General features: G+C 40.7%; 1 protein-coding gene across 1 annotated transcript in view; it reads left to right on the top strand.

The window, feature by feature from the left end:
• LOC136866983 (nose resistant to fluoxetine protein 6) overlaps positions 1–25,194 on the top strand; it is a 159,240-nt gene extending 134,046 nt beyond the window's left edge. Inside the window, exons 11-14 of the mRNA XM_068226787.1 lie at positions 2,863–3,052; positions 8,048–8,190; positions 18,171–18,279; positions 24,619–25,194. Of these exons, the coding sequence (XP_068082888.1) occupies positions 2,863–3,052; positions 8,048–8,190; positions 18,171–18,279; positions 24,619–24,722 (546 nt within the window). The 3' untranslated portion in view covers positions 24,723–25,194. The remainder of the gene's footprint in view (positions 1–2,862; positions 3,053–8,047; positions 8,191–18,170; positions 18,280–24,618) is intronic.
• Positions 25,195–25,495: the final 301 nt, after the last annotated feature.

The following is a 25,495-nucleotide window of genomic DNA, read 5'->3' on the forward strand; positions in this document are numbered from 1 at the left end:
TGGCTTGCCGACGCTCCTAACTCTTGGCCTCAACACTCGGTGTCTAAAACCACCCCACTCCCAGAGGCACGAAAGAACGGCCAAGTATTAACAGTTAGCACATGGGAAAGTCCCATAGATGCTAGTCCATTCAGCTCTTATGGGAAGATGATTAGGGTCATGGGTTGGATTCTACGGTTTATGAAGGATGTTCGAAGCACGGAGAAACACGAAGGTGAATTAACTGCCACGGTGCTGGAGACTGCGAAACTGCGTTGGATTTACATTGTACAACTGGGAATCTTTGGTGCAGAACACGCATGTCTACGAGATAAAAGGAATCTCCCACCTAAGTCCAAAATTGCAGGCTGCAATCCCTTCCTGGAGAGAGATCTCATCAGACTGGGGGGACGCCTGGATCATGCAGACCTGACATCTCAAGTGAAACATCTACTCCTCCTCGATGGATCTCATCAATTCACAAAACTGCTGATCAAGCAGACGCATATTCATCTACAGCATCTGGGAGTAAGAATTGTGCTGTGCAAACTACGCTCGCAGTACTGGATCTTAAAGGCACGCCAGTCAATTAAGAAAGTCATTCACGCTTGCCTTCCTTGCAAAATCGCCAGGAACCACCGAGGAGACGGAATAGAAGCGCCCCTACCTGTGGATCGCGTACAAGCCACTAAACTTTTCACGTTCTCAGGAGTGGACTTCGCCGGTCCACTGTATGTCAGGGTGGGGAGCATGTTACAAAAATCGTATATACTCCTGTTCACTTGCGCCACTACAAGGGCTTTGCACCTGGAATTAACATTAGACATGAGTACTGAAAAATTCACCATGTCGTTCAGACGCTTCTCCAGCAGACACGGATTACCTCACACCATCTACTCGGACAATGTGAAGGCCTTTCAAGCGGCGAGCAGAGAACTGGCGGAACTTTCTCGGATCTTCACGGACCCACGCACGAGACAGCACTTCGCCCACAACGGTGTATCCTGGAAGTTTATTGTTCCACGGGCGCCTTGGTGGGGAGGTTGGTGGGGACGAATGGTGGGCATAACAAAACGATGCTTGAGATAAGTGTTGGGCACGTCTCAAGTGGACGAGGAAACTCTGAGAACAATACTAGCAGAAATAGAAGCCGCCATCAACAGCAGACCAATTATACAAGACGGTCCCAACGTACTGACACCAAACCACTTCATAAACGGGGGACTATTAACATCATTACCCAACGGTCCAGAACCTAGCGTCAACACTGATCTAAGAAAAGAAGCGAGACTAAGGGCAAAAATACAAGACGACTTCTGGAAGAGGTGGAAGAAGGAGTACCTTCTCGCCCTAAGAAGTTTCCACGAGGTGCAGCAACCAGACAGAAGATCGACGAAGTGCCGGAAGAAGGATGTCGTCCTGCTTCAAGACGATCTGCGTCCACGTCACATATGGCAACGAGCTCGCATCACTGGAGTGAGACCTGGCCGTGACGGGAAGGCGAGGACTCCCGTCCTCCGACTCAGCGATGGAACGGAGATTACCCGACCGGTACAGCTGGTCATACCATTGGAGATCCACCAGGATGTGGAGGATTAACGATGGCTTTATTTTCTCTGTGTGTGCATTCTTTGTATCTTCTTTGACGTCACTATATTTTCTCTTGGTACGAAGTGAAGTGCAATAAAGAAAACTTGTTTATATATACGACAATTGAAACGTGTAGGATTATGTACATTTGTACTGTATCAATGCTCTGATACTAAACAATAATAGCTGTCTATGAGCGCTGCGTGCCGTTTAAGAAACTGCATGTGTGTGCTCGACGTGAGAACGAAGTCTGAGCAAATGAAGTTCGGACAGATGTTCATGCCAGGGTTGTAATGGAAACAGAAATAGGTTTCAGACTCACTCGGGAAATGTCAAAATTAAATACGAAATTTCGTGTAACGGGTTGTTTAGATGACCTTTCGACCAATTAAAATAGTAAAATAATTATATTAAATTAGTTGTTGGTATTTGTATGTCTCAATACCTCTGTTTATTTGAAAAAATGCAGAATCATAAGGGCAAGAAAACTGCACACCACAGCTATAGAAAAACATTAATGAAGGTGTGTTTTGTTAGCTTAACTCAGTGGATTTTGTAAGCTGTAAATTTTTTTATATTTTATATATTATATATTATGTATATATAATATATATATATTTACATTTTACTAGCACTATCAATTAGTTATTAAACATCTTCATAATTTTCTAGAGAACCTGTCAAATAATAATACTTGTAATAATGATATAAAAACATTAACGAAGATGTTTTTAACTTTCCGTTGACGAAAAAATAAAAGGTCCTCTCAAGCTTGTAAGTTTGAAGAAATAATTAGTATCACACATTCCAGAGGCTTATGAAGCAATGTAGGTAAAAATACAATTGGCAGTACTGATTACATACCAAATTTCTTCACTATGGGCCTGTGCAATAATGTGGAAGGCTTAAAACATTGACCTGCTATAAAGAAACAATAAAAGAAACGTCATTAAAATAAAAGGGAAATGGGCTTCAGACTGCGGTCCCCCTTTCTAGATAAGTTTCAGGCTTTGCTGCGATGCGTATCTGCACCACTGCATCCCTCGTTTACTCAAACTTGAAGTTCCTATCTGCAGCCAACAGAACATGTCAGCACACTCGGCAGTAATCTCAAAGTTGTACGTCAATTTACGTTAGTAGTCCTTATTGTAAAAGATTCAAAATTTGCATGTACTGCTGAAAATGTTAATTCATTCATTGTATAAGAAACCGTAGATTATTTTCATAAATTAAAACCTGCAAAACAGTATTTTTTAATAAAATAAACTCACTACTGTAGCCCTTCTGTTTCAGAAACAGGTCATCGCTATGTGGACGTATGTCTTCTTGGCAGGAGTTGCTTGTGTTATGTCCCTCCATCCCTTCTCCCAACTGGAGCGTGAGTACAGCCGCTTCATGGATTCGTTCTACTACAGCACGCTTCATCTGCTCTGGGCCTCCGTCATCTTTCTTATCATCTTCGGCTGTGAGACTGGATATGGAGGTACGAAATTAATGGAGTATTTCGAAGACATGGAAAATTATTTTTGGAGTACGCCATGAGTATTTTATTGGATGATGAATGCCTTATTCAAGAATTGAATTTCTTTAACTTATTATTATTATTATTCACTCATTCATGTCCTATCGGTCAACTTTCGAACACAGCATTTCAACTGGCTACTTCTGGGTTTGATATCTGCCCAGTACTTCCGCATGCGTTCTCGGTGTCGCTCGCTCTTTCCTCCCCTGTTTCTATGCCTTTCCTGTTTTAAGTTTTGGCTTATCTCGAAAAGACTGGAACTCTTGAAGTTCCTTCTTAATTGGAACACGCTCCTAGATGCCATTATCTGTGATTCCCACTTCTTCAAGGTCTCTATCCACCTCAGTGAATCAAGCCCCTTTGGTTTCCTCCTGCTGAAAGAAGGTAATGAGCGGTTGGTCGGTCTTGTTCGGTGCATTCGTGTCACATGTCCATAAAAGGTAATTCTTCTTTCCCGGATGGTATCGGTAATCTTCTCTATGTGGGTGTACAGTTCGTCGTCATGCCATCTTCTGTTCTCCCCATTGTCTTTGACGGGGCCTATGATCTTTCTCAAAATCTCCCTTCCTTTGGCCTCCTGCTTCTCGATCAGGCCTTTTCTGTTAATTTCAAGTTATTGTTAGGTACTTCTTTCAGCCATGGGACATGCATTTTCCTGTTCTGGAAAGTGATAATTCTGTTGGCGAGCCTTTCTAGTTCCACCCCATCCCTTTAACATATCCATAGAAATCCAATGTCCTTTCCTACATTATGGTAGAGATATTTTTGGTATTGTCTTGGTTTGATATTAAGCGGAAAATAAACCCATCTGTTGGTTTCCCCTGTCCAAGAATATTTCTAAGGAGCATCATTTCTTTATTTTCCAAGTTCAGAATACCTTACATGCTACGCTGCATATACGTATTTAGTTTTACCTACAGTACTAAAACTAACCCCATGGCACTACAGCCCTAGAGGACCTTGGCATAACGAGCGACCACTGTTCATCTCGTACACAGTACCGTAATGCCCGAATTTTGCATGATAATAGAGCGATTTCGATGTGTAACTGTTCTGACATAGTCTGAATGCCGTCTAAATATTTTCCGCCCCTTCTTCAATTGCTGCGTTTTCATTGACATTTGGAGTCATAATCACACCTGGGTACTTGAATTTATTTCAGTCTTTTTGATGTCAGCATACTTGGTCTTCTTTGTACAGGATGGATCTGGGGCATTTATATTCATATATCCCGCCTTTTCATAAGATATTTGCAATAAATGAATATTGAATTTTCACAGCCAAAAAGTACTCGAAATAAACTTTTAACGCATTACGTCGTGCTCAGTACATACCGGGAGGTTGTTGGTTCGGATATCACTGGTGAACGTTTGGCAATTTATGTTCAGTAATTAACATTTCTTCAGTATTGACTATATGTACTGAATACGACCTAATACGATGTAAAAAAATTCGAATATGTGTAATACGTGGGTTCAATGCAATCCATGACCTCATTCAAAAAAGATAAATAAGAAGCCGACTACCGTACATCAAATTCGAACAACAGGGACGGATATCTGCAGTTCGTGTGGAAATTTCCGTATAAGGTGGCCCTCCAGTCCCGTACTTTCTATTTATAAGCGCCTAGCTTGCACTAATGATGAATGGGATGCCTAATCGCAAGTTTACAAAGGAGCGATATAACGTGTTTTACAGTATTTCAGATGTGAAACAAATAGTAGTTATTGAACTACGCTCTTTCTGTAACAGGGTGCTTTTGTAAACACGCCAAAGGTGCAGAAAATAAAGTTTTCATACATTTATAGACGTAGAGACATTCCACTGTACCAAAAAGTTGCTTGTACCCGGTATGTGCCTTGAACGAACCATCAACTCTTAACTGAATTTCTGTTCAGAAAGATACGTGTATAGAAGGCACACGGCTATTTGGAAACTCCTGCGCAAACCGTCTGAGAGCTTCGGCTGCATTCCGACCAGATTACGTCTGTGTATTCGCCATTGCTGAGTAAAGCAGCAATTCTCGATTTGTTGACAGATTATCTAGTGTTTCTTTAAGAAATACCAGCCTAGTAATGAGCGCTCGAAAACGGCGCTTACTAACGCAATGGGACGCATTTGATGGGTAGCGCTGAGGAACATATATCGAGCAGCTGTCTAATTGTCCCTTCATATTCTGACGTAAGTAACCTGCAGGCAGTAATAACCCGGCAAAATGAGTTATTAGACATCACATGCAACATTAGTGCATGCGGGACATTTATAAGTAGAAAATACGAAGTCAGCGGGCCACCTGGTATACACAGTGATTTTTTTTCTGTCAACCATACTTTTCTCGCAGTGTTTTGAGATGAATAAACATATTTTAACACATTTGTCATGTATGTTCACTTCTGTTTCAGTTCTATCCAGTTGGCCATTTTTGTTCTGTGCTCTACATCTCTTCAACTCGTATAGGTTGCGCACGATCTCCGTATACCCCTATATTAAATTAAATAAACTCAAACTGCCATGATATGAAAGCACATATTCCCATAATTTATTTCTATTTACATCTGACATCTTAAGAATTTAAAACAGCCGTATGTGTCTCTCCATGGTCTCTGCCCAGCTGAATACGCCGCTATGTTCTGATGCTCATATTAAGCAACATCCTTGGGGTCACTCTCCGAAATGCTTCGCAAACTACACCGTTTAGATCATCAATTCCAACTACTGGCAAGCATCCGGTAATCATAATTTATTATTCAAGCAGAATTTATGAGTCAAATATGTTGTGGTCAATCTCTTTCTATATACGACATACAGGCTGGGCAAAATAAAACTCAGCCGGGAAATTTTACAAAAGGGATGACGTGGAAATGAACCTTGTTAACGAACATCACAGAAGATCTGGAAATGGTCTCCGTTGATGTCTATGCAGAGCCGTGCTCGGTTGTGGTGGTGGTGATTTTTGTTTTAAGAGGAAGTACAACTAGGCAACTATCCTCTATATAACACTAATCAGAGGGAAAAGTTGAACGGATCCGAGTTGACCAAGGAAGGTCGGGTAGGATAGATGGAAGTGAGGAGCCTGGCGCAAGCAAGTGTAAGCAATGCCAGGACTCAGCTGAGGGCCCCGTGGTCGCCAAACCACACTTCAAAGTTCAGAGCCGCTCGGGAAAGAGCCGTGCTCGATTTATTGAAGTGTGACACACGCATAACAGCTCAGCTTGGCCTGAGGGATATGAGCAGTAGCATTTTCAATGTTCTGCTGTAGTTCTTCCACTGCGTGACGATTATTGGAATACACCTGATCCTTCAAATTACCCCACACGTAAAAATCACAGCGATAAAGGTCAGGCGATTGAGGTGGCCTGTTAATTGTACTGATACTGCTGATTGTACTCTCCTCATCTCATGTACTCGTGACAACATTGTCAAGGCGGTGTGTGATGTTGATGTTGCTCAGTCTTGCTGAAAATATCCATACAGTCATTCATCTTCTGTGAGCTGATCCACATATGGATTGAACAATGTCTCCATATACCTGTTAGCATGAACAGTTCGGTGAAAGAAACGAGTTACGATACGGACACCAAACATTGCGCACCATACACCAATCTTGAGATTGTGCAACGGGTTTTCGAAGTACTGATGGGGATTTTCTGATTCATAACGCTTCAATTTAAGGAAAAATACTAAAACAGGATGTATTGAAAGCAATATTATTGACAAGTACGATTTTTAACGTTAACTCTCGCAGGACCAAGGCAGAATCTGTAACATCGTGGACCAAGGGGGTCGAAAATATATTTATAGGACTGACTCGGAATTTACCCTTGTTGATGAACAGAACTGCCCAACACAGAAAATGCTGGAAACCATGATTCCCATGCACCAAACGGCTGCTGCCACATGTCTGCACGTGCGTTGCTCAGTTCTGCCGGTGGTTTCTGACTGAAGTGCAGTCAGGACATTTGAAACCTTAGTTTTTCGTTTCTGCAGATGAAACCTCGTTCAGTCTGTCAGGGTATGCGTACTCACAGAACACGTACCATTATGAATCAGAAAATCCCCATCAGTACTTCGAAATCACAGCGATAAAGGTCAGGCGATCGAGGTGGCCAGTTGATAGCACTGATTCTGCTGATTGACCGCATCGTAACACGATTCTTTCACCCAACTGCTGATGCTAACCAGTATGACTTCATACTGTTCAATCCATATGTGGATCAACTCACAGAAGATGAACGACAAGCAAGACTGAGCAACATGAACAGAACACACCGCCTTGACAACCTTGTCACGAGTGCATGAGATGAGGAGAGAGCATCTAGCAGAATCGGTGCTATCAACTGGCCACCTCGCTCGCCTGACCTTCATCGCTGTGATTTTTACCTGTGGGGCAATTTGCAGGCTCATGTGTACTCCAATAATCCTCACACAGTGGAATAGCTACAGCAGAACATTGAAAATGCCACTGCTCCTATCCCTCAGGCAGAGCTGAGCTATTCCGCGTGTCTCACACTTCAAAAAATTAAGCACAGCGCTGCATCGACGTTAACGGTGACCATTTCCAGCATCCTCTGCGTAACAAGGGTCAATTCCACGTCAGGCCAATAGTGTAATTTTCCGGGCAAATTTTATTTTGCCCAGCCTCTGTATAGAAAGAGATTGACCACAACTTATTTGACTCGTAAATTCTGCTGGAGTAATAAATTATGACTACAGGGCGGTTGCCAGTGAATTCATAAGTTTAAAATGTTAGAAAATTGCTTTGAAGGGTCATAATAAAAACAATGTTCTTTGTGATGACAGGGTGCCATCTTACTGAGATGTACCCAACTCTAGATCATACAAATAATATAAGAGAGTTTAGGTGTGTTTTGGGGGCCAAATGAAAACGAATTCGCACAATAAAACCTAGGTATTTCAAAGCATTATTGGTACTAACCTGTAGTTTTCTATTCACAGGCCCTATCAACTGGTTTTTATCTCTACGCTTATGGATCCCATGGAGTAGACTCACTTACGGCATCTACTTGGTCCACTTTACAGTACTATATATAATGGATGCTTCCGCGCGGACACCACAGGAATTTACTCACCCTCTTTTGGTTTGTACTCAAAATACTTCCTTTATTTCTGCTTACAGGCACCAGTGACTAATGGAATACCCTGTTAGCATGATTATAGAGCCTAAATTTTCAAATTTGATCAAGATTAATGGGATACAATCAAACAATCAGTCACCCAAGATCTGCATTTAGGGTTGTTACTCCAATGACAGATTCCCTATCAGTTGTTTACCTAGTCTTTCCTTAAAGTATTTAAAAGAAATTGGAAATTTATGGAACATTTACCTTAATATATTGTTCCAATCCGCTTCCCAAAAACCTCCTCCTATAAAAGAATGTTTCCCCGAAATTGTTCTCTTGAATTGCACTTCTATGTTCTGTATGTATGTATGTATGTCCAGTCCGTCAGCGATGCCGCTGGTGGGATTCTCAACAGCTCTGCCGTCAGCTGTCATAGATGGCCTAGGCATCACTGAAGAGGCGTACTAGGGAAATGAGGAGTGAGGTAGTTTCCCGTTGCTTTCCTCACTTACCCAGAGTTGCTATTACATATCAATCTACCAAGCCCACTGAAATGCATACACCAACCGACCCTATGAGCAACATTTTCACACCATTCATAGCAGGGACTGGCTGCATAAGGAATGGCGTTACTAGCATCGCTCATACCTCAGTCACTTTCATATTGTCAAAGCCAAGGATAAGACAGAGACAGATCTATGAAAGTAACAAAATTGCTCTAGCCTATATCAGAAGACATAGTGCAGTGTAAACACTAGGTCCTGCCAGCAAAGGCATTCTATGTTCTGTACGTATTTTATATTTGATTTGATTTATTACTTCCCAATTTATGGATTGCTGAACATGGCAAAGTATATCAAAGCAAATCTGCTTAAAATAATAATGAGCAGTAGTACTTAAACTAGGGTTGTAAAAGTGATTACGAACAATTTGAAGTGACCCCTTGATCACTGATATTGAACCATCTACGAGGATGCTATTAGGAACCCCCAGATTTCACAGACATGTCACACAAAATTGCATTATTCCTCCGGCGCCGATTAACAGTCCAACAATTTTAACGTTGGAAATTCTGTAAGAATGTTTGAAGTATTCTATTATTGGTTCATATACCTTCAAGAGCTCCACTCAAACTCATTCGTCTACAAGCGTAATTCCACTTCATCTGTTGGGACACACCGCTTAGCCAAGCAGCTCGCTTTCTTACTCCCAAGTCTTCCGAGCCAGAAATTTGAAACATTTTCTTAACTCTACTCGTTTGTCGGAAATTATCCAGAAAAATCGCGCTGTTTTTCTCAGGAGCTATTCTATTTCTCGAATCAACCAGTCCTGGTGAGGGTCCCGGTCACTGAAACCGTATACTAATTGGGATCTTACCAGAGACTTATACGCTCTCTCCATGAGATCTTTAAAAAGCCCTAAATATCCTCATAATCTATGAAGAGATCTGTAACATTGAAGCACAACCTCGTTAACATCATTATCCCAATGAATATCTTAACCAAGGAGACTGCGCTCCGAATTTCTTACAAGCATCTTACAAATTTCTGGCCTCTCTAGGCCCAAAATGCAATTCTACAAATTAGTACACAGGGGTAACTAGTACCCAAACTACTGGGCCTTCGTGGAAAAGAAAAACGGGTTAGATTCCTGGCCCGAACACAAAATGAATGGACGCGTACACTTGCACTGCTAGAAAATTAAATATAAAACCCTAACTGGACTCTTGGCCCGATGATGCAGAGGCTAATCCCAAGCTACTGAGGTGACTAGAAAAAATGTTAATTAAACGCTTTACAAAACAGAGAAACAGTGATATTAACACTCAGGTACTCACCGTGATCTCCCTGAAGTACCTTCGGTTCAGCCCATACACACAAGAATTAAAACGAAGAAAATTTTCCCCCTTGGTGAAACTTACAAACTAACTTTCCATCCGTTCCCCATCATATTATTGCCTGTTGTACATCTCACAACATTGTTTAGTTCTTTCTGTAGTCATTCGCAATCTTGTAACATATTTGTTTCTATATACCGCATACTATGATCCACACCGACCAGTTCGTATGTTATAGTTCTGCAAACATCCAATTTAGGCGACGATGGGATAGCAAAGAGCTAGTAGTGTGACTGAAGCGGCCTTAATACAGGTACAGTTCAGACATTTGTCTGGAGTAGAACTGGTAAACCACGGGAAACCATCTTCAGGTGTTCGAACCCACTATCTCCGAATGCAAGCTCACAACTGCACAGACAACTCGTTCGGCTCCAATGTATAAATTTTTATTATATCAGTGTCTAATTACCTCCAATAATTTCCTTTCCAGTGTTATGTTTTGTACAAAATTTAAATTTCATATTGTCATTGAAGTGTACAGTAACTAATTTTCCTAATCTCACACGGAATGGTTAACCTTATTCCTTTGTCTTCATAGCCCAAGAAACGCACTGATTTTCTTCTTTAAATTCTAAATTTAGAGAAGACGTGTCTACTATTGCTTGCTGGGATACCCGAACCTCACGAATTAGTGTTTTATATCGCCGGGCTGAGTGGCTCAGACGGTTGAGGCGGTCAGCCTCGTGTCGATAGATTTACTGGCACGTAAAAGAAATCCTGCGGGACTAAATTCCGGCACCTCGGCGTCTCTGAAGACTGAAAAAGTAGTTAGTGGGACGTAAAGCAAATAGAATTATTATTATTGTTGGTAATTAATATCTAAAAATTTCAATTTCAGGAACTCCCAAGAACATTAACATTTCTCCGGATTTAAGTCTATGCTGACGATAGGTTTATAGGAATTACTTTGATGGCATACAACTACTACTACTACTACTACTACTACTACTACTACTACTACTACTACTTTTTTCGTTTCATTTCTCTGTGTGTTGTGTTTTCTTAGTGCGCAGTCTTTCTTCATTCTTTCTGATCTTCGTTTCCTCTCGTCTTTCCAGATAATAGTCTTCGCTTTTAATGTAAATTTGTCTTGCAACCTTATATTTTCGTCTTTAGTTATTAGTTTTAGCTGTTCGATCGAATGGTGATTTTTTGTAATTTTTAATTCTACTAGGTCTTTTTCAGCATCGTTAAACCATTTTTTTAGTTTTATGTTTTCGGAAGAAGTCAAAGATGTGTATGGTTAATCTATTCGAGTTCATTCTGCAGAGATGACTATAAAAATGTATCCTTTTTCGCATAGGGTCTGAGATATTTTATATTTTCTTTTAGAGTGTTTAATTATTTAAATCCTGAAAATTTAAATTATCTTCATCATCATCATCTGTTTACCCTCCAGGTTCGGCTTTTCCCTCGGACTTAGAGAGGGATCCCACCTCTACCACCTCAAGGGCAGTGTCCTGGAGCTTCAGACTCTTGGTCGGGGGATACAACTGGGGAGTATGACCAGTACCTCGCCCAGGCGGTCTCACCTGCTATGCTGAACAGGGGTCTTGTGGAGGGATGGGAAGATTAGAAGGGATAGGCAAGGAAGAGGGAAGGAAGCGGCCGTGGCCTTAAGTTAGGCACCATCCCGGCATTCGCCTGGACGAGAAGTGGGAAACCACGGAAAACCACATCGATGATGGCTGAGGTGGGAATCGAACCCACCTCTACTCAGTGGACCTCCCGAGGCTGAGTGGACTCCGTTCTAGCCCTCGTACCACTTTTCAAATTTTCGTGGCAGAGCCGGGAATCGAACCCGGCCCTCCGGGGGTGGCAACTAATCACGCTAACCACTACACCACAGAGGCGGACTTAAATTATCTTAATCCTGAAATTTTGGTCCCTTGATCTTTCTTAAAATTTTCCTTTCTTTTGGCTGCAGTTTCTCCATCTTGGCTTTGCAATTCATATTTCGTGTTTCTGCTGAGTATAATGATTCTGGTGTAATCACTGTGTTATAATGTTTATTTTCGGATCCCAATGAAAGGGATATTTGTTGTATCTTTTGTTAGTTGGAAGACCAGTTCAACTTTACATTTTCCAGAATTCCGCCTCCGTAGCGTAACGGCTAGTGTTTTAGCCCCCGTCCTCGGGGGCCCGGGTTCGATTCCCGGTACTGCAAGAAATTTAAGAATGGCAGGAGGGCTGATATGTGGTTGGAATGGTATATGCAGCTCACCTCCATTGGGAGTGTGTCTGAAAAGAGATCCACCACCTCACGATGAGGACACGAGTTTACTAATTTTCCAGATTCCATTACTTTGAACTTCACGGCTTTCCAACTAACCCATTCTCCGATATATTAGAAATTATTTCACTAGGTCATTCTTTTGTTCTTGGACTTCGAGGTAGCCTATTTATGTGGGTGTTTGTTGTTTGTCAATAGTTTGGATTTTTCGAAGGAGATGTGAAGGTTTATTTTAGATGTTTGTATCTCTCGTTGAACAACTTGTTCACTCGCTTCCTCCTTTGCTTTAGCAAACAAGGCCATATCATCTGCAAAAGCTATTTTTTGCTATTTTCTTTACGTCGCACCGACACAGACAGGTCTTATGGCGACGATAGGATAGGAAAGAGCTACTAATGGGAAGGAAGTGGCTTTAGCCTTAATTAATGTACAGCCCAAGAATTTGCCTGATGTGAAGATGGGAAACCACGGAAAACCATCTTCAGGACTGCCGACAGTGGGGTTCGAACCCTCTATCTCCCGGATGCAAGCTCACAGCTGCGCGCCCCTTACCAAACGCCCAACTCGCCCGGTACAAAATAAATACAAGTTTCTTCTTTTTGCAACCCAGTTTAATTCCACTCTTTATATTGTTGTTCCATTCTGTAACTACTTTCACAAGCGCACAGTTTATGAACACCGGTGAGAGCCCATTTCTCTGTCGTACTCCCGGTCTTATTTCGAAAGGAATCTGATAGTTAACCCATGAATTTAACTTTCGGAAACGCATTTCTGATAGTTGCTCTAATGATATTAGTTATTTTCTTATCCAAACTAATTTACTCCAGCACTGATGAAAATGATTCTCTCTCAATGGAATTATATGTCTTTCTGAAACCAATAAAGGTTATTACGCACGTCTTTGCTCTTTATTTTATATGCCATCATAATAGTAATAATAATAATAATAATAATAATAATAATAATAATAATAATAATAATAATAATAATAATAATAACAGTTTTTTTACGGAGATACCGTAGGTTGCAGAGGTGTAAGAGGGTTCCGGAGTGAATGGGTGGACAGAAAAAGATTGAAGCACAATTGAAAACTCTAAATTTGAAGTTTTACTTCTTTCCTTTTGTTTTTTATCTGACTTAAACTTGATGAACAAATAACAGTTGAAGAGGATAAAGTTGAGCTCGTAAGATCTTGTAACAATAATGATTTAAAATCCTAAAATATCAGGTGCTCTAGAGAACATGGTTGGCGTAAAGATTTTGAAGAGATGAGTTTTGTAGCTCAAAATTACAGTATATCAAAAGAGCACTTTTGCTCCACTCAATTACAGTCTAGGACAGGGTCATCCAGCTACTGCGCTCCGAGAGCGCGCCCGCGCTCGGGGAGCACCGGGCAGTCAGACGAGCGCTCCTTCCCCTACCACCACTACACTGCGGCAGCAAGGAGACCTGAGACGGACGATGTTCGGACCGCGTTGGCCAGATACGTACGTACAGTCGTGCTGCCGACGGCTTTTGTGGGTTTGTAGATAGGTTGTTTTGCCATAACAAATATACTGCATTTACAAATCGAAAGGTACTCCGATGTATGGAATATGCAGGAAACGAAATCAAGTGTTAAGTAAAGAATACAGTAATGCGAATTATTCAAAACTGAAATTTGAGCATATCTGAGAGGAAAATTCAGCAACATTTTACCAATATTTTACCGATATTCTCAAACAATTACGCGAGTTTTATCGCTCATCGTTGCACGATGTTTACTTTTGGTAAGCTTAAGAACCGAAAAGAAACGCTCACAAATGTACGTTGAGCCGAACATTGACATAACTTTACACGCATCTTTATATAAAAGGAGGTATTCTTCTTGCGGAAAACCGCTGTAAAATTCTTCCGAACTTCGTGACATTAGAATGCGGTCTTTAAGACGAACATAGCACAGCAGTTCAAACAACTCTAATTGAAATAGCTGTGGAGCACTGTCTGTACTAAGAGAAAATGTTCGAACAAATACATCTAACACCGCTTGGAGTTCTGATAATTCTGAAAATCTCTTTTCAAACTCTTCTTGTAATTGGCGAATTAACGACAAGTACTTATCAAAGTCGACACCTTATTTCACTGTTTCAAGCAATGGAAAATGTCCTGTGTTCCTTGCACGCAACTGGTTTTCCCACAAAATCAATTTTCTTTTGAACGCTTGAATTTCTTCCACCAAATCGCAGATATTGTGCTTTTCACCCTGAAGCGAAGTTTTTTTATGTATTGCCTTTATGTCGCACCGACACAGATATGTCTTATGGCGACGATGGGACAGGACAGGGATAGGACTGGGAAGGAAGCTTTTTTTTGCTAGTTGCTTTACGTTGCACCGACACAGATAGGTCTTATGGCGACGATGGGACAGGAAAGGGCTAGGAGTGGGAAGGAAGCGGCCATGGCCTTAATTAAGCTACAGCCCCAGCATTTGCCTGGTGTGAAAATGGGAAACCACGGAAAACCATCTTCAGGGCTGTCAACAGTGGGGTTCGAACCCACTATCTCCCGATTGCGAACTCACAGCTGCGCGCCCCTAACTGCACGGCCAACTCGCCCGGTACCCTTTGAATTGACGGTGGGTGAGTCCATGGGTTCGAAGAAAATTTTCCACTCGCACAGCTGTTCCGATTACGTCTTTAAGCTTGTCGACTTTTGCACAGATTGCCTCCTGGTGTATCAAGCACTGGATCGCCGCCATTAGGGTACTACCGCTCTTAGTCATTTTTAATTTTATAGGGCTGAGGAACCCCGTGCGTAGACTACGTAATGCAGGAGCTCCATCCGTCGTTACACTCGTCAACCGCTCCCATTTTAATCCCATTGACTCAAAAACACCCCCCCACTGCTTTGAAAATATTGAAACCGGCTGTGGTGTCTTTGAGAGCTACCTAGTCTAGGAAATCCTCGGTGAGCCGAATATCGTCATCCACCCCTCGAATGAAAACAACGAGCTGAGCAGTGTCCGCAATGTCGGTTGATTCGTCGAGGGCGATGGAAAAGGATACAAAATTTGCTGCCTTCTCCATTAATTGCTGTTCCATATCAACGGCCATATTGTCTATTCTGCGAGCCACAGTTTGAGGAGAAAGAGAGATTTTGTGAAATATCTCAACTAGCTCCATAGGACAAATACATGCCGCCGCGTCCATTAGGCACTTCTTGGTTACGTTCCCTTCCGCGAAGGGTTTCCCAGCTTTGGCAATTTGTAGCTTGTTCGTAAAGTGGGTCCACCAGCCTCACTCTCCTCAATCTCCTGTCAGATAAAAATACGGCAAGTCACAACTTTAGTGTTCTTCAGATAATTCAATCATTTCTTAGAAGTGAAGCTTCCACGGTGTGAAGAGTTATTCAATTTAATTTCCGGGTTGAACCGTGTTGTACTTGTCTGTACATCACGTCAAGTCAGCTATCTGGGGCTATCACATATTTAAAAGATGTCTGCCATTACATTGAGCTGGTGGGCCTTCCGACGGTGGGCAAGGCTTATCCCTTCCTCCACTACGCACGCATTCAAGACCTCTAGACTGGAACGAAGAATAGGATAACATGGCCCAAAATATCCCAGCTTTTATTGCGTAGGAGAAGGTTCCAGAACTCTCTAGGTCGATGGCCTGTACACGCCCTCAATTTTGATTGGCAGACCGAATAAATATTAACATTTTATGATCGGCTATTAATTTCATGAAGGAGGAAGAATGATAATTGCTAGTAACTTTAGAACACAAAATAAACTAAAAACACTACAGTTTTGAAAACCTAGAAATACCAAAATTCCTTTGAAAATGAATTTTCCGTCCTCCCACCAGAGGGGGAACATCCGTACTAGAGACATCTGAATATTAAAGTTCAAAACTTCTTCCAATACACAGTTCAAAGTTCACATCACAGATGGCGATCAGTTCAAATGTACGGAGCGGGTGTACCTTCGGTACAAAAACAACGATAATAATAATAATAATAATAATAATAATAATAATAATAATAATAATAATAATAATAATAATAATAATAATAATTCGGTCGCAGCTACGCTAATTTGGCTGCTTGTGTGTCAGTCACAACGTTCTATTTTACTATTCCAGACAGCAGAGAGGCCACAACTATTTGGACAACCTGTGGATGAGTTTGAATTACTTTTGCTGGGTAAACACAAGCAGTGTCATCAGAGATCTTTGAAAAGTCGACTTTGTATCACATGGAGTCCTGAATTGATTTCACTCCACTCTTCGAAATTCCAAGTACATCTTCCGGATTTGAACTCGATATGTCGGGATCTGGCACTATACCACTGATCCATAGAGGAAGCTACAATAAAAATGCTGACTTTGAATATGGGGATGAAATCGATTTTTAATGAACGTGGTGAAATCGAAGGAAATGGCTTGTGGTGATCGGTCATAGACAATGGGGAATGTTTCACCTCAGAACACACACACCCTGCATCAGTCCTCTTGATATCTTTACCAACCTTTGCAGTTATATGATGAATACAACATTCTGTTCGGAAGCGAGTTTACTGTTTACAGTAGTACTGGTGATGATGATTGTCTTTAGATGAAGTACAATGAGGCAATCATCCTCTATTAACACTAATCAGATGGAAAACAAAGGAAAGGGCCACAAAGACCCCATAGGATTCACAAACCTAATACCTTCAGGGGGGCAAAAGAACAAGAGTTGACGAGGGGTGATCAGAAAGGATACTTAAAATGAGGAGTCTGTCACAAGTAATTGGAAGTATTCTCAGGACTCAGCTAAGGGCCCCGTGGTCACCAACGCACGCTTCCAACTTAAGAGCTCCTGGGGGCACTTTTCGTCGCCTCTTACCATCCCCACCTAGAGGGGTTAACAGGCGTGGAAATGATAGACTCCCTAGCCCTCGGAACCTAATAGCATCGGGGTCGGAAAAGAACAAGTGTTGACCAAGGGAGGTTGGATAGGATAGATGAAAGAGAGGAGCCTGGCACAAGTAAGTGACCAGTGTTCGCCGACCCACGGTCCCAAGTTAAGAGCACCTGGGGCCACTATTAGTCGCCTCTACGACAGGCGTGGGAATACTGTGGGTGTTACTCTAACTCCTCCACACAAAGGAGTATTACTGTATTCACTTCACCCTTGTAGTACCCATAATTCGATTCCGTATACAACGGGCAATGTTGCCGCTAAGTGCAGATCAATTTCGTGAATATTAAACTATCGAGCTCGATGGCTGAGGTCACTTAAGTGCGGCCAGTATCCAGTATTCGGGATATAGTAGGATCGAACGTCACTGTCGGCAGCCCTGCAGGTGGCTTTCCGTGGTTTCCCACTTTCACACCAGGCGAATTCTGGGAGACTGTACCTTAATTACGGTCACGGCCGCTTCCTTCCCACTCCTAGCCCCTTCCTAAGCTATCGTAACCATAAGACCTATCTGTGTCTTTGCGACGTAAGAAAAACAGAATATTAAACTGCAATTGAGGAGTGTCTGTTTCAGGGTGCTATTTCCATTTTCAAGAAATAAATCAGTATTTCCTCAGTTTGCATTACAGTAGTTGAATATTATCGATTGCCATCAGCAATCCAGACCAGAAAGTTTTACCAAACCCGAGGATGGGTAAGTTCCATTGTGCCTTTATTTTACGTTTCTTGCGCTTTTTCCACAACTTTCTCCAGTTGAAAATAGCAACTTTTGAACAGAAACGACTCAATTCTGCGTACCTTGGAAATGTTCATATTTATATGGAGTGCATTCCTAATATTCCTAATATTAAAGATTTCTCTAAAGGCTGGATTCCTGTACCAGCTGTTCAACTTACAGTAATGTGTGCATATTATTTTGTTTTCCAGATTCGAAAGGCCATCAGTGGCCTTTTTCTGAGCGTTATAGCTGCAGCATTTGTCAGTCTGATGTTCGAATCACCCATAACAGCGGTTGAGAGGATTCTGTTAAGAAAAGGTGAGTTTAAGTTTCTAGACTCAGGATAGAATTATCTTCTTCTCGCAACATAATCCGTGAACTTTTCCCCGATGGCGTTTCGATTGTGCAGCCACTGAAGTAAATATTCCAGAGTTAGCGGAACGTACTTTCAATCGAAACAGATACTGGAACGGCAAGTTACTTACTCGGAAACTTGGACAGGTGTTATCATTTTTCTAAAGATAACCTTGTTTCTCTACAACTCTGTGCTGCCTATGTTTTACTTCCATAAAGTGCCTTTTTTAAATGCTATTTGTTCGGGGCGTCGACCTATAGAGATCTTTTGCCCCTACATGCACCATGTGAAATGAACCTGTGTGCAGTTGGACTGGAGGAAATGTAGAGTATTGAATGTGAAGAAAGGAACGTTAAGGACGAAACAAACATCCAGTCCCCAGGCCAGGGATATTAATCTTTTACAATTAAAAACCCCTGCCCCAGCCGGGATTCGAACCCGGGGCCGCCGGATGACAGGCGGATGCGTTGCCACCAACACCGTGGGACCGAACATACAGTGCCATACTTCAAAGAAAATGTTTTCAAAAACATTTCTCTAATACCCACATTAACGTTTGAGGTGAGTAATTCATTTTCACACTAAAGTACCGAGTGTCCACAATAAACTGATGTTTTCAGCACGGGCTGTAATGATTGTAAGGAGTCTGAAATTTCGTAGATGTACTAACTGAGCAGTGCTCTCGTGAATTATGCCACAAATATTATTATTTCTAATTCTTGCCACCAGGCGAAGATATGGATCTGCAAGCAGCCAGGACGTGTGAAAAATGTTCCATACTACTGACGTCAGAACGTTATTCCGGTGGAATTGTGTTGTGCCAGTTCCTTGGTTGTTGCAAGAACAACAATTAACGGACGACATTTCGAGCATATCCTATGAAGGAACAGAACGGCATCTTTCAAAGTTCAAGTATATGTTCCAGTAATTTTGGAGTCATACTCAGAGTTATGATTAATTCGGTGCTTTTAACAGTTCACTATTTTCTTTACCGAGTATTCTGACGAATTAGAGCTGCAAAGTTTGAGTGTGACGGTTAACATTGATTTTACAGTAATAATAATATCAATGTGTTGAGGGAAGTAGCAGAACAAACAGGTTTACAAATTTCCTTTCAAAAGACAGAAGTAATGTCAAATATCAAAGATGATACGGCACAACTAAACACCAAATATGGAACGATAAACCGTGTTAGTAAATTTAAATACCTTGGGGAATGGATTCAGCAAAATGGACTTGACAAAGAGGCCATAGCAGCAAGAATCAAGAAAATGGAAGTCACTTTCCAAACCACCCACAACATTTACAACAAAAAGTGCTTTTCCCTGAAGACAAAAATTCGTCACTACAACACTGTCATCAAACCAGTATCACTGTATGCATCTGAATGTTTTATCCTGTCCGAGAAATGTTTGCTTGCGGATTTAGAGAGGAAAGAAAGAAAGATCCTACACACCATACTTGGCCCAAACTACAAAAATGGCATCTACATTAGAAAATCCAGGCAAGAAGTATACTCTAAGATAGAGAAGATCACGGACACAATGCGTAAAGGCAGAGTTCGCTTCTACGGTCATATACGACGGATGATCGACTCTCGATGGACGAAACGTATCTTCAGCATATTTGACGCAAAACCAAAAACGGCAATGCCGTGGTACGTTAATGTCAAGAAAGATCTTAAAGAACTGGGCCTACAAGCACAAGATGCACAAGACCGAAATCTTTTCAGAGCAGCCATCAAGACTTTTGGGACTTTCCGGGACGAAAAACGGGCAACTGGTGCTAAATGGACAGAAGAACGTCGTGCTAAACACAGTGAGCTAATGAAGACGATGTGGATCAAGCGAAAGATGAACAAATGCCAGAATGTAAAGTGAGGCTTATCGTGGTCCCTAGTTGGCCGATTAGCGAAGTTGAGTGAATGAATAATAATAATAATAATAATAATAATAATAATAATAATAATAATAATAATAATAATAATAATAATAATAATAATAATAATAATAATAAAAATAACAATAATAATAATAACAATAGGATAGGAATTGTGCCGGCTGCTGAAGTCTGTCGCACTTCTCTGGGACAATGAAATAATAATAATAATAATAATAATAATAATAATAATAATAATAATAATAATAAAAGGATAGGAATTGTGCCGGCTGCTGAAGTCTGTCGCACTTCTCTGAGGCAATGAAATAATAATAATAATAATAATAATAATAATAATAATAATAATAATAATAATAATAATAATAATAATGTATCGGTTCTCGGACACTGCGAGGTGCCGGAATTTTGTCCCACATGTATTCTGTAACGTGCCAGTAAATCTACTGATAGGAATCTGACATATTTGAGCAGACTAAAACACCACCAGACTGAGCCCGGATTAAGGCTACCAAGTAAGAACCGTCTGAGTCACTCAGCCAGTAAACTTTTGTTTTGATACGGTTAACAAGCACTGCAAACGCAGCAATAAGTTGTAATGTTTTATTTTACCATTAAACGTGTTCATTTTGTTTGGAAAGACTAGCTAGGTACGTTAATTTATGTAGATTAATAACATGTACATTATCCGTTTGAAACAAAACGTTCGATGTGCTTTAACGATTCACTTTCAGTACTACTCATTTGGATATCCTACCCCATGCGTTATTTGCTTGACGCAAGGAACATTGTTTACGTAGGCCAGCATGGTTTTGCCTTGATCATTCTCCTTTTGTACCATGCAAAACAGGGATAGTAGCATACTTCATGTCCTGAAGTGCCTATGCTAAATCTACGCTCGAATAATTATCTGAAGATCTCGAAACGGAAACAAAATGCTAACAAGTCATCCTGCGCAGGCTGCCCGTAAATAAACGAAACCGGTTTGACAAGAATGGTGAGTAACTTGTCATGAACTAGTAGCACTAGCCTTCACCTGTTATCTTGCACAGACTGCCCAAACACATGAAAAAAACCAGTATGGTGAGTATGGAGCGTAACTTGTCATGAACCAGTAGTACCAGGCCTTCAGCTGTTATCTTGGACAGGCTGCCCAAACACATGAACAAAACCAGTTGATAAGTATGGAGCGTAACTTCTCATGAACCAGTAGTACCAGGCCTTCAGTTGTTGTCTTGGAGAGGCTGCCCAAACACATGAACAAAACCAGTTGGTAAGTATGGGGCGTAATTTGTCATGAACCAGTAGTACCAGGCCTTCAGCTGTTATCGTGGACAGGCTGTCCATATACATAAACAAAGCAAAGCTATATTTTAACATCTAAGAGTAACTACTCTAAAAACATCATTTCCCTTTGCTCTCGGAAATAACTTCCCACAATTACTAAACATTTCTATATATATGTGTTCGACACATCATTCTCGATTGCTAAAAGAAACATATGCACGTTTACTCCTAACACTCTGTATACACAGGCCAATGGCCTATACTACTCGGCCACATAGAACCGAATTAAATAAAAAGTAATCTTTACAATTGACCGACAACTAATTTGGAAGGAGGCGGAAATTAAGCACTCCAAGAAAAGGGGAAAATCTTCCAATCCTAAGTGTTCTGATGGCTTAGTGAAGCAGAGGCTAATCCCATGCCACGGTGTGACTAAGTGGGAGAAAGTTATAAGGCCGCAACACGTTAATTCAATTTTTAGACTTAACAAAATCTTAGTCATTCAATTTAACATAACTGGGAGAATTACGTGGTTAAAAAGCATGTGCTCCCTTACTTTCATCCAACTTCCGATAAAGGGATAATTATTAAATTCCGAAGACCAACCTAAGTTATTGTGAGAAAAGGAAAGCCCTAACAGTTACATTCAAAGAAAGCTGCTAAAATCTTCACACGCACGTAGGTAAATTTTGTCCGCCATACCTTATTAATTGAAACTTCCTTCAGGCCGTAACCTCCGCCTCCAAGATGTCCTGGGAGAGCACCCTCTTCCTCCTCAGTCGATACGCACACACAGATCACAAAGTAATGCACGACACTGAAAGAGAAAATGCCTTAGCTTATATATAGAGAGATGATGATGATGATGATGATGATGATGATGATGATGATGATGCTTTCTGTTTTAAGGGGCCTAACATCGAAGGTCATCGGCCCTATATATAGAGAGAGAGCCGGAAAAGATCTGGATGTTTACAATCCAAGGACCGAATTGGAGGGCATCCCTTAAAAAGGGTCATGATTGGTCAGAAAACTGACGTACTAGATTACGATAGGCGGGTATAATTAGAGGAGGAGATAGAGAAAGAATTGGCAACTTAGGAAATATAAATAAGAAAACTAGCAGGCAAGACGGTTTGCCAACCTCGATATACAAAATTTCTTTTAGGTTTAGTTAGGATGTTACATATCGATGACAAAACCATCTAACCATAGAAGAAAACACTATTACAATATCTCAAAGTTCAGAGTCTTCAGCGGAGATGGACACAGTACAGCACAGCTCATGAAATATTCAAATTTTGGTACTGTACCTCACGGTAGACTTATGTTAGAATCGGTTATTTGTGAATCGAGATTATGGTATTAAGCGATTCTTTGCGGATAGACGCATCTTTTAGCTGTGAAGGGATTGTATGTCTGACCCTTGCAAGTGTATGAGACCATCCGTCTCTATTTTCTTCCATTTATTTATGGAACGACTTAATTCAGCAGACTCACGGAATTTCTGTGCTCATTATTGGGAAGATTAGTTCTGCAGTGAAAGATGGACTCTGGACTTTTACTCAATTCGGTCACACTATTAGAATTACAGCACACGAGCAATTGTCAGTCTCTTATGCCATGTGGTGTTAGCCTGAAAAATATCATCAAGTGTGTCATTTCAGCAGTTACTATATGCCTATAAAGCACCCGCTACTACACAAAAGAGGATGGTGATACGCGCACTAGTATAATACGACAAGAGTTTGGGAACATATATTCACAAGGAAGTCGAACCTAGGCCATCTCTGCAGTTTCAGGAGGTGAGACTTCAGAACCAGTCAAGGAATCAGCCATATAATGGAGTGAGAAACCACCCATTACAAAGGTGGGAAGTAAATGGAAAAGAATATGTATCATGGCTGATCTGATTCTAATATTGGAAATTCTCATTGGTAACATATGTTTATGTTCCTTTTTGTAACATATATCGGAGTCAAATTGTTAATTAAAGTCATTTTTATTGGATATTATATTGCATGTTACTACCATTTTCTAAAGTTTGCAGGGTGTGTTAGGAAAGGCCCAGTCAAATGAGTACGAGGTTTACAGCTTTTATGAGCACTACCTGTGAGGAATCTTTTATGCATTACCATTAATAATTATTGTCGTTATTATTACTATTCTAAAGAGAGTGATCATATGGTGATATCTGGGGCCCTTTAACTTGCACATTCGAAAAATTAGAAATTATTATTATGATCATTTATCTGTCCCACTTCTTGGCTGAATGGTCGGCGTACCTCCCTTCGGATCAGAGGTCCCCGGGTTCGATTCCCGGCCGGATTTGGGATATTGAAAAATTCTGATGAATTCTTCTGATTCGGGGACTGGGTGTTTGTGCTCGACCCAACACTCTACTCTTTATATTCAGACAACTGTCCGGCTCCATGGCTAAATGGTTAGCGTGCTGGCCTTTGGTCACAGGGATCCCGGGTTCGATTCCCGGCAGGGTCGCGTATTTTAACCATCATTGGTTAATTTCGCTGACACGGGGACTGGGGGTATGTGTCGTCTTCATCATCATTTCATCCTCATCGCCACGTGCAGGTCGCCTACGGATGTCAAATCAAAAGACCTGCACCTGGCGACCCGAACATGTCCTCGGACACTCTCGGCTCTAAAGGCCATACGCCATTTAATTTTTTCATTCAGACAACAGACGACACGACCAACATCGCAGAAACAGACAGTAGCGACTACACCTCTCCATGCACGGCTGTGGGAAAAGGATAGTAAGAAAAGAAGAATATTTATTTATTTATTTATTTATTTATTTATTTATTTATTTATTTATTTATTTATTTATTTATTTATTTATTTATTTATTTATTTATTTATTTATTTACTTAATTTTAAATTCAATTTCATAGGAAGTCGCCAAGATATAATTACATTGAGTTGTGGTACAAGTATTAGTATCAATTTTCTTAATACTAAAATTGGCGCTCAGTAGTGGAACAAATATATATATATATTTGTGAAATTACGATAATTGATGCCCGAACGTGGGCGTGAAATAGTAGAAATGAAAGTGCTAAAATACTCAAATGACACTGTTCCATGTTTTGTTACAGTGCGAGGCAAGGGTCCGAAGCATTTACCTAAAGACTTGGAGATAAGGAATGTGAGGCCAAACGGGTTCACGCCGATTCTGCCAGGAGGAGATATGAAGAATTAGGAAATTGACATTCGTCGGCTTGTTATGTCGATAACCTCGGAACTTCAGCCTCGTATGGAAGTTGGAGAAGCATTCAGGTGGTTAGATAAAATTTAAAATGTACAGATACGAGGCGATTTATGATATATGTGTCTTCGGATTGTAAAGAAATTATTATTATTAAATCATGCCATTTTTATAGTTTCACTTCGAATTCAAAAGTCGGTATGTTATGTCTTCATGACTACTAATATTAACATTTTGCGTATTTCTTGTAAGTGCATATTTCAGATAGTTTTAAGTATTGATCATATGTCCGCAATAGCAGAGGCACATAGCCAAACTTTGTTTAATTTACATACAAAATTGTATACTATTATTTTATATTAATATATTGCGTAGTCTTGTAGTCTTGTTATTACATGAATGTGAAAATATGTATTTTGCAGTCAGATTACATGCTTAGTTAATGAGTTTCTTTAGAATTGTTTGTTTTGTGGATTCAAAATGTGAATGAAACAGATTTCATCTCAGTTCAGTACGTGACGCTATGCCTAATCCAATGAAGCTTCTTATGGCTATTGTTCCATAATAATAATTATTATTGTCATCATTGTTCGTAGGTTTTAATTTATAGGCTTGTATCACAGTGAATAACACTATTAATATTGCTCTTGAAGTCTTCGAATGAGCAAATGATTTTCAACACGTGTGTTAAATTCCAACTTAAAATTCTCTCGGTACTTTATCATCAAAGGCTCATATGTATATCGGCAGAGTAACGCTGGCAAGTG

This window comes from Anabrus simplex, chromosome 3 (genome assembly GCF_040414725.1).
Source record: "Anabrus simplex isolate iqAnaSimp1 chromosome 3, ASM4041472v1, whole genome shotgun sequence".
In the NCBI taxonomy this organism is placed as follows: domain Eukaryota; kingdom Metazoa; phylum Arthropoda; class Insecta; order Orthoptera; family Tettigoniidae; genus Anabrus; species Anabrus simplex.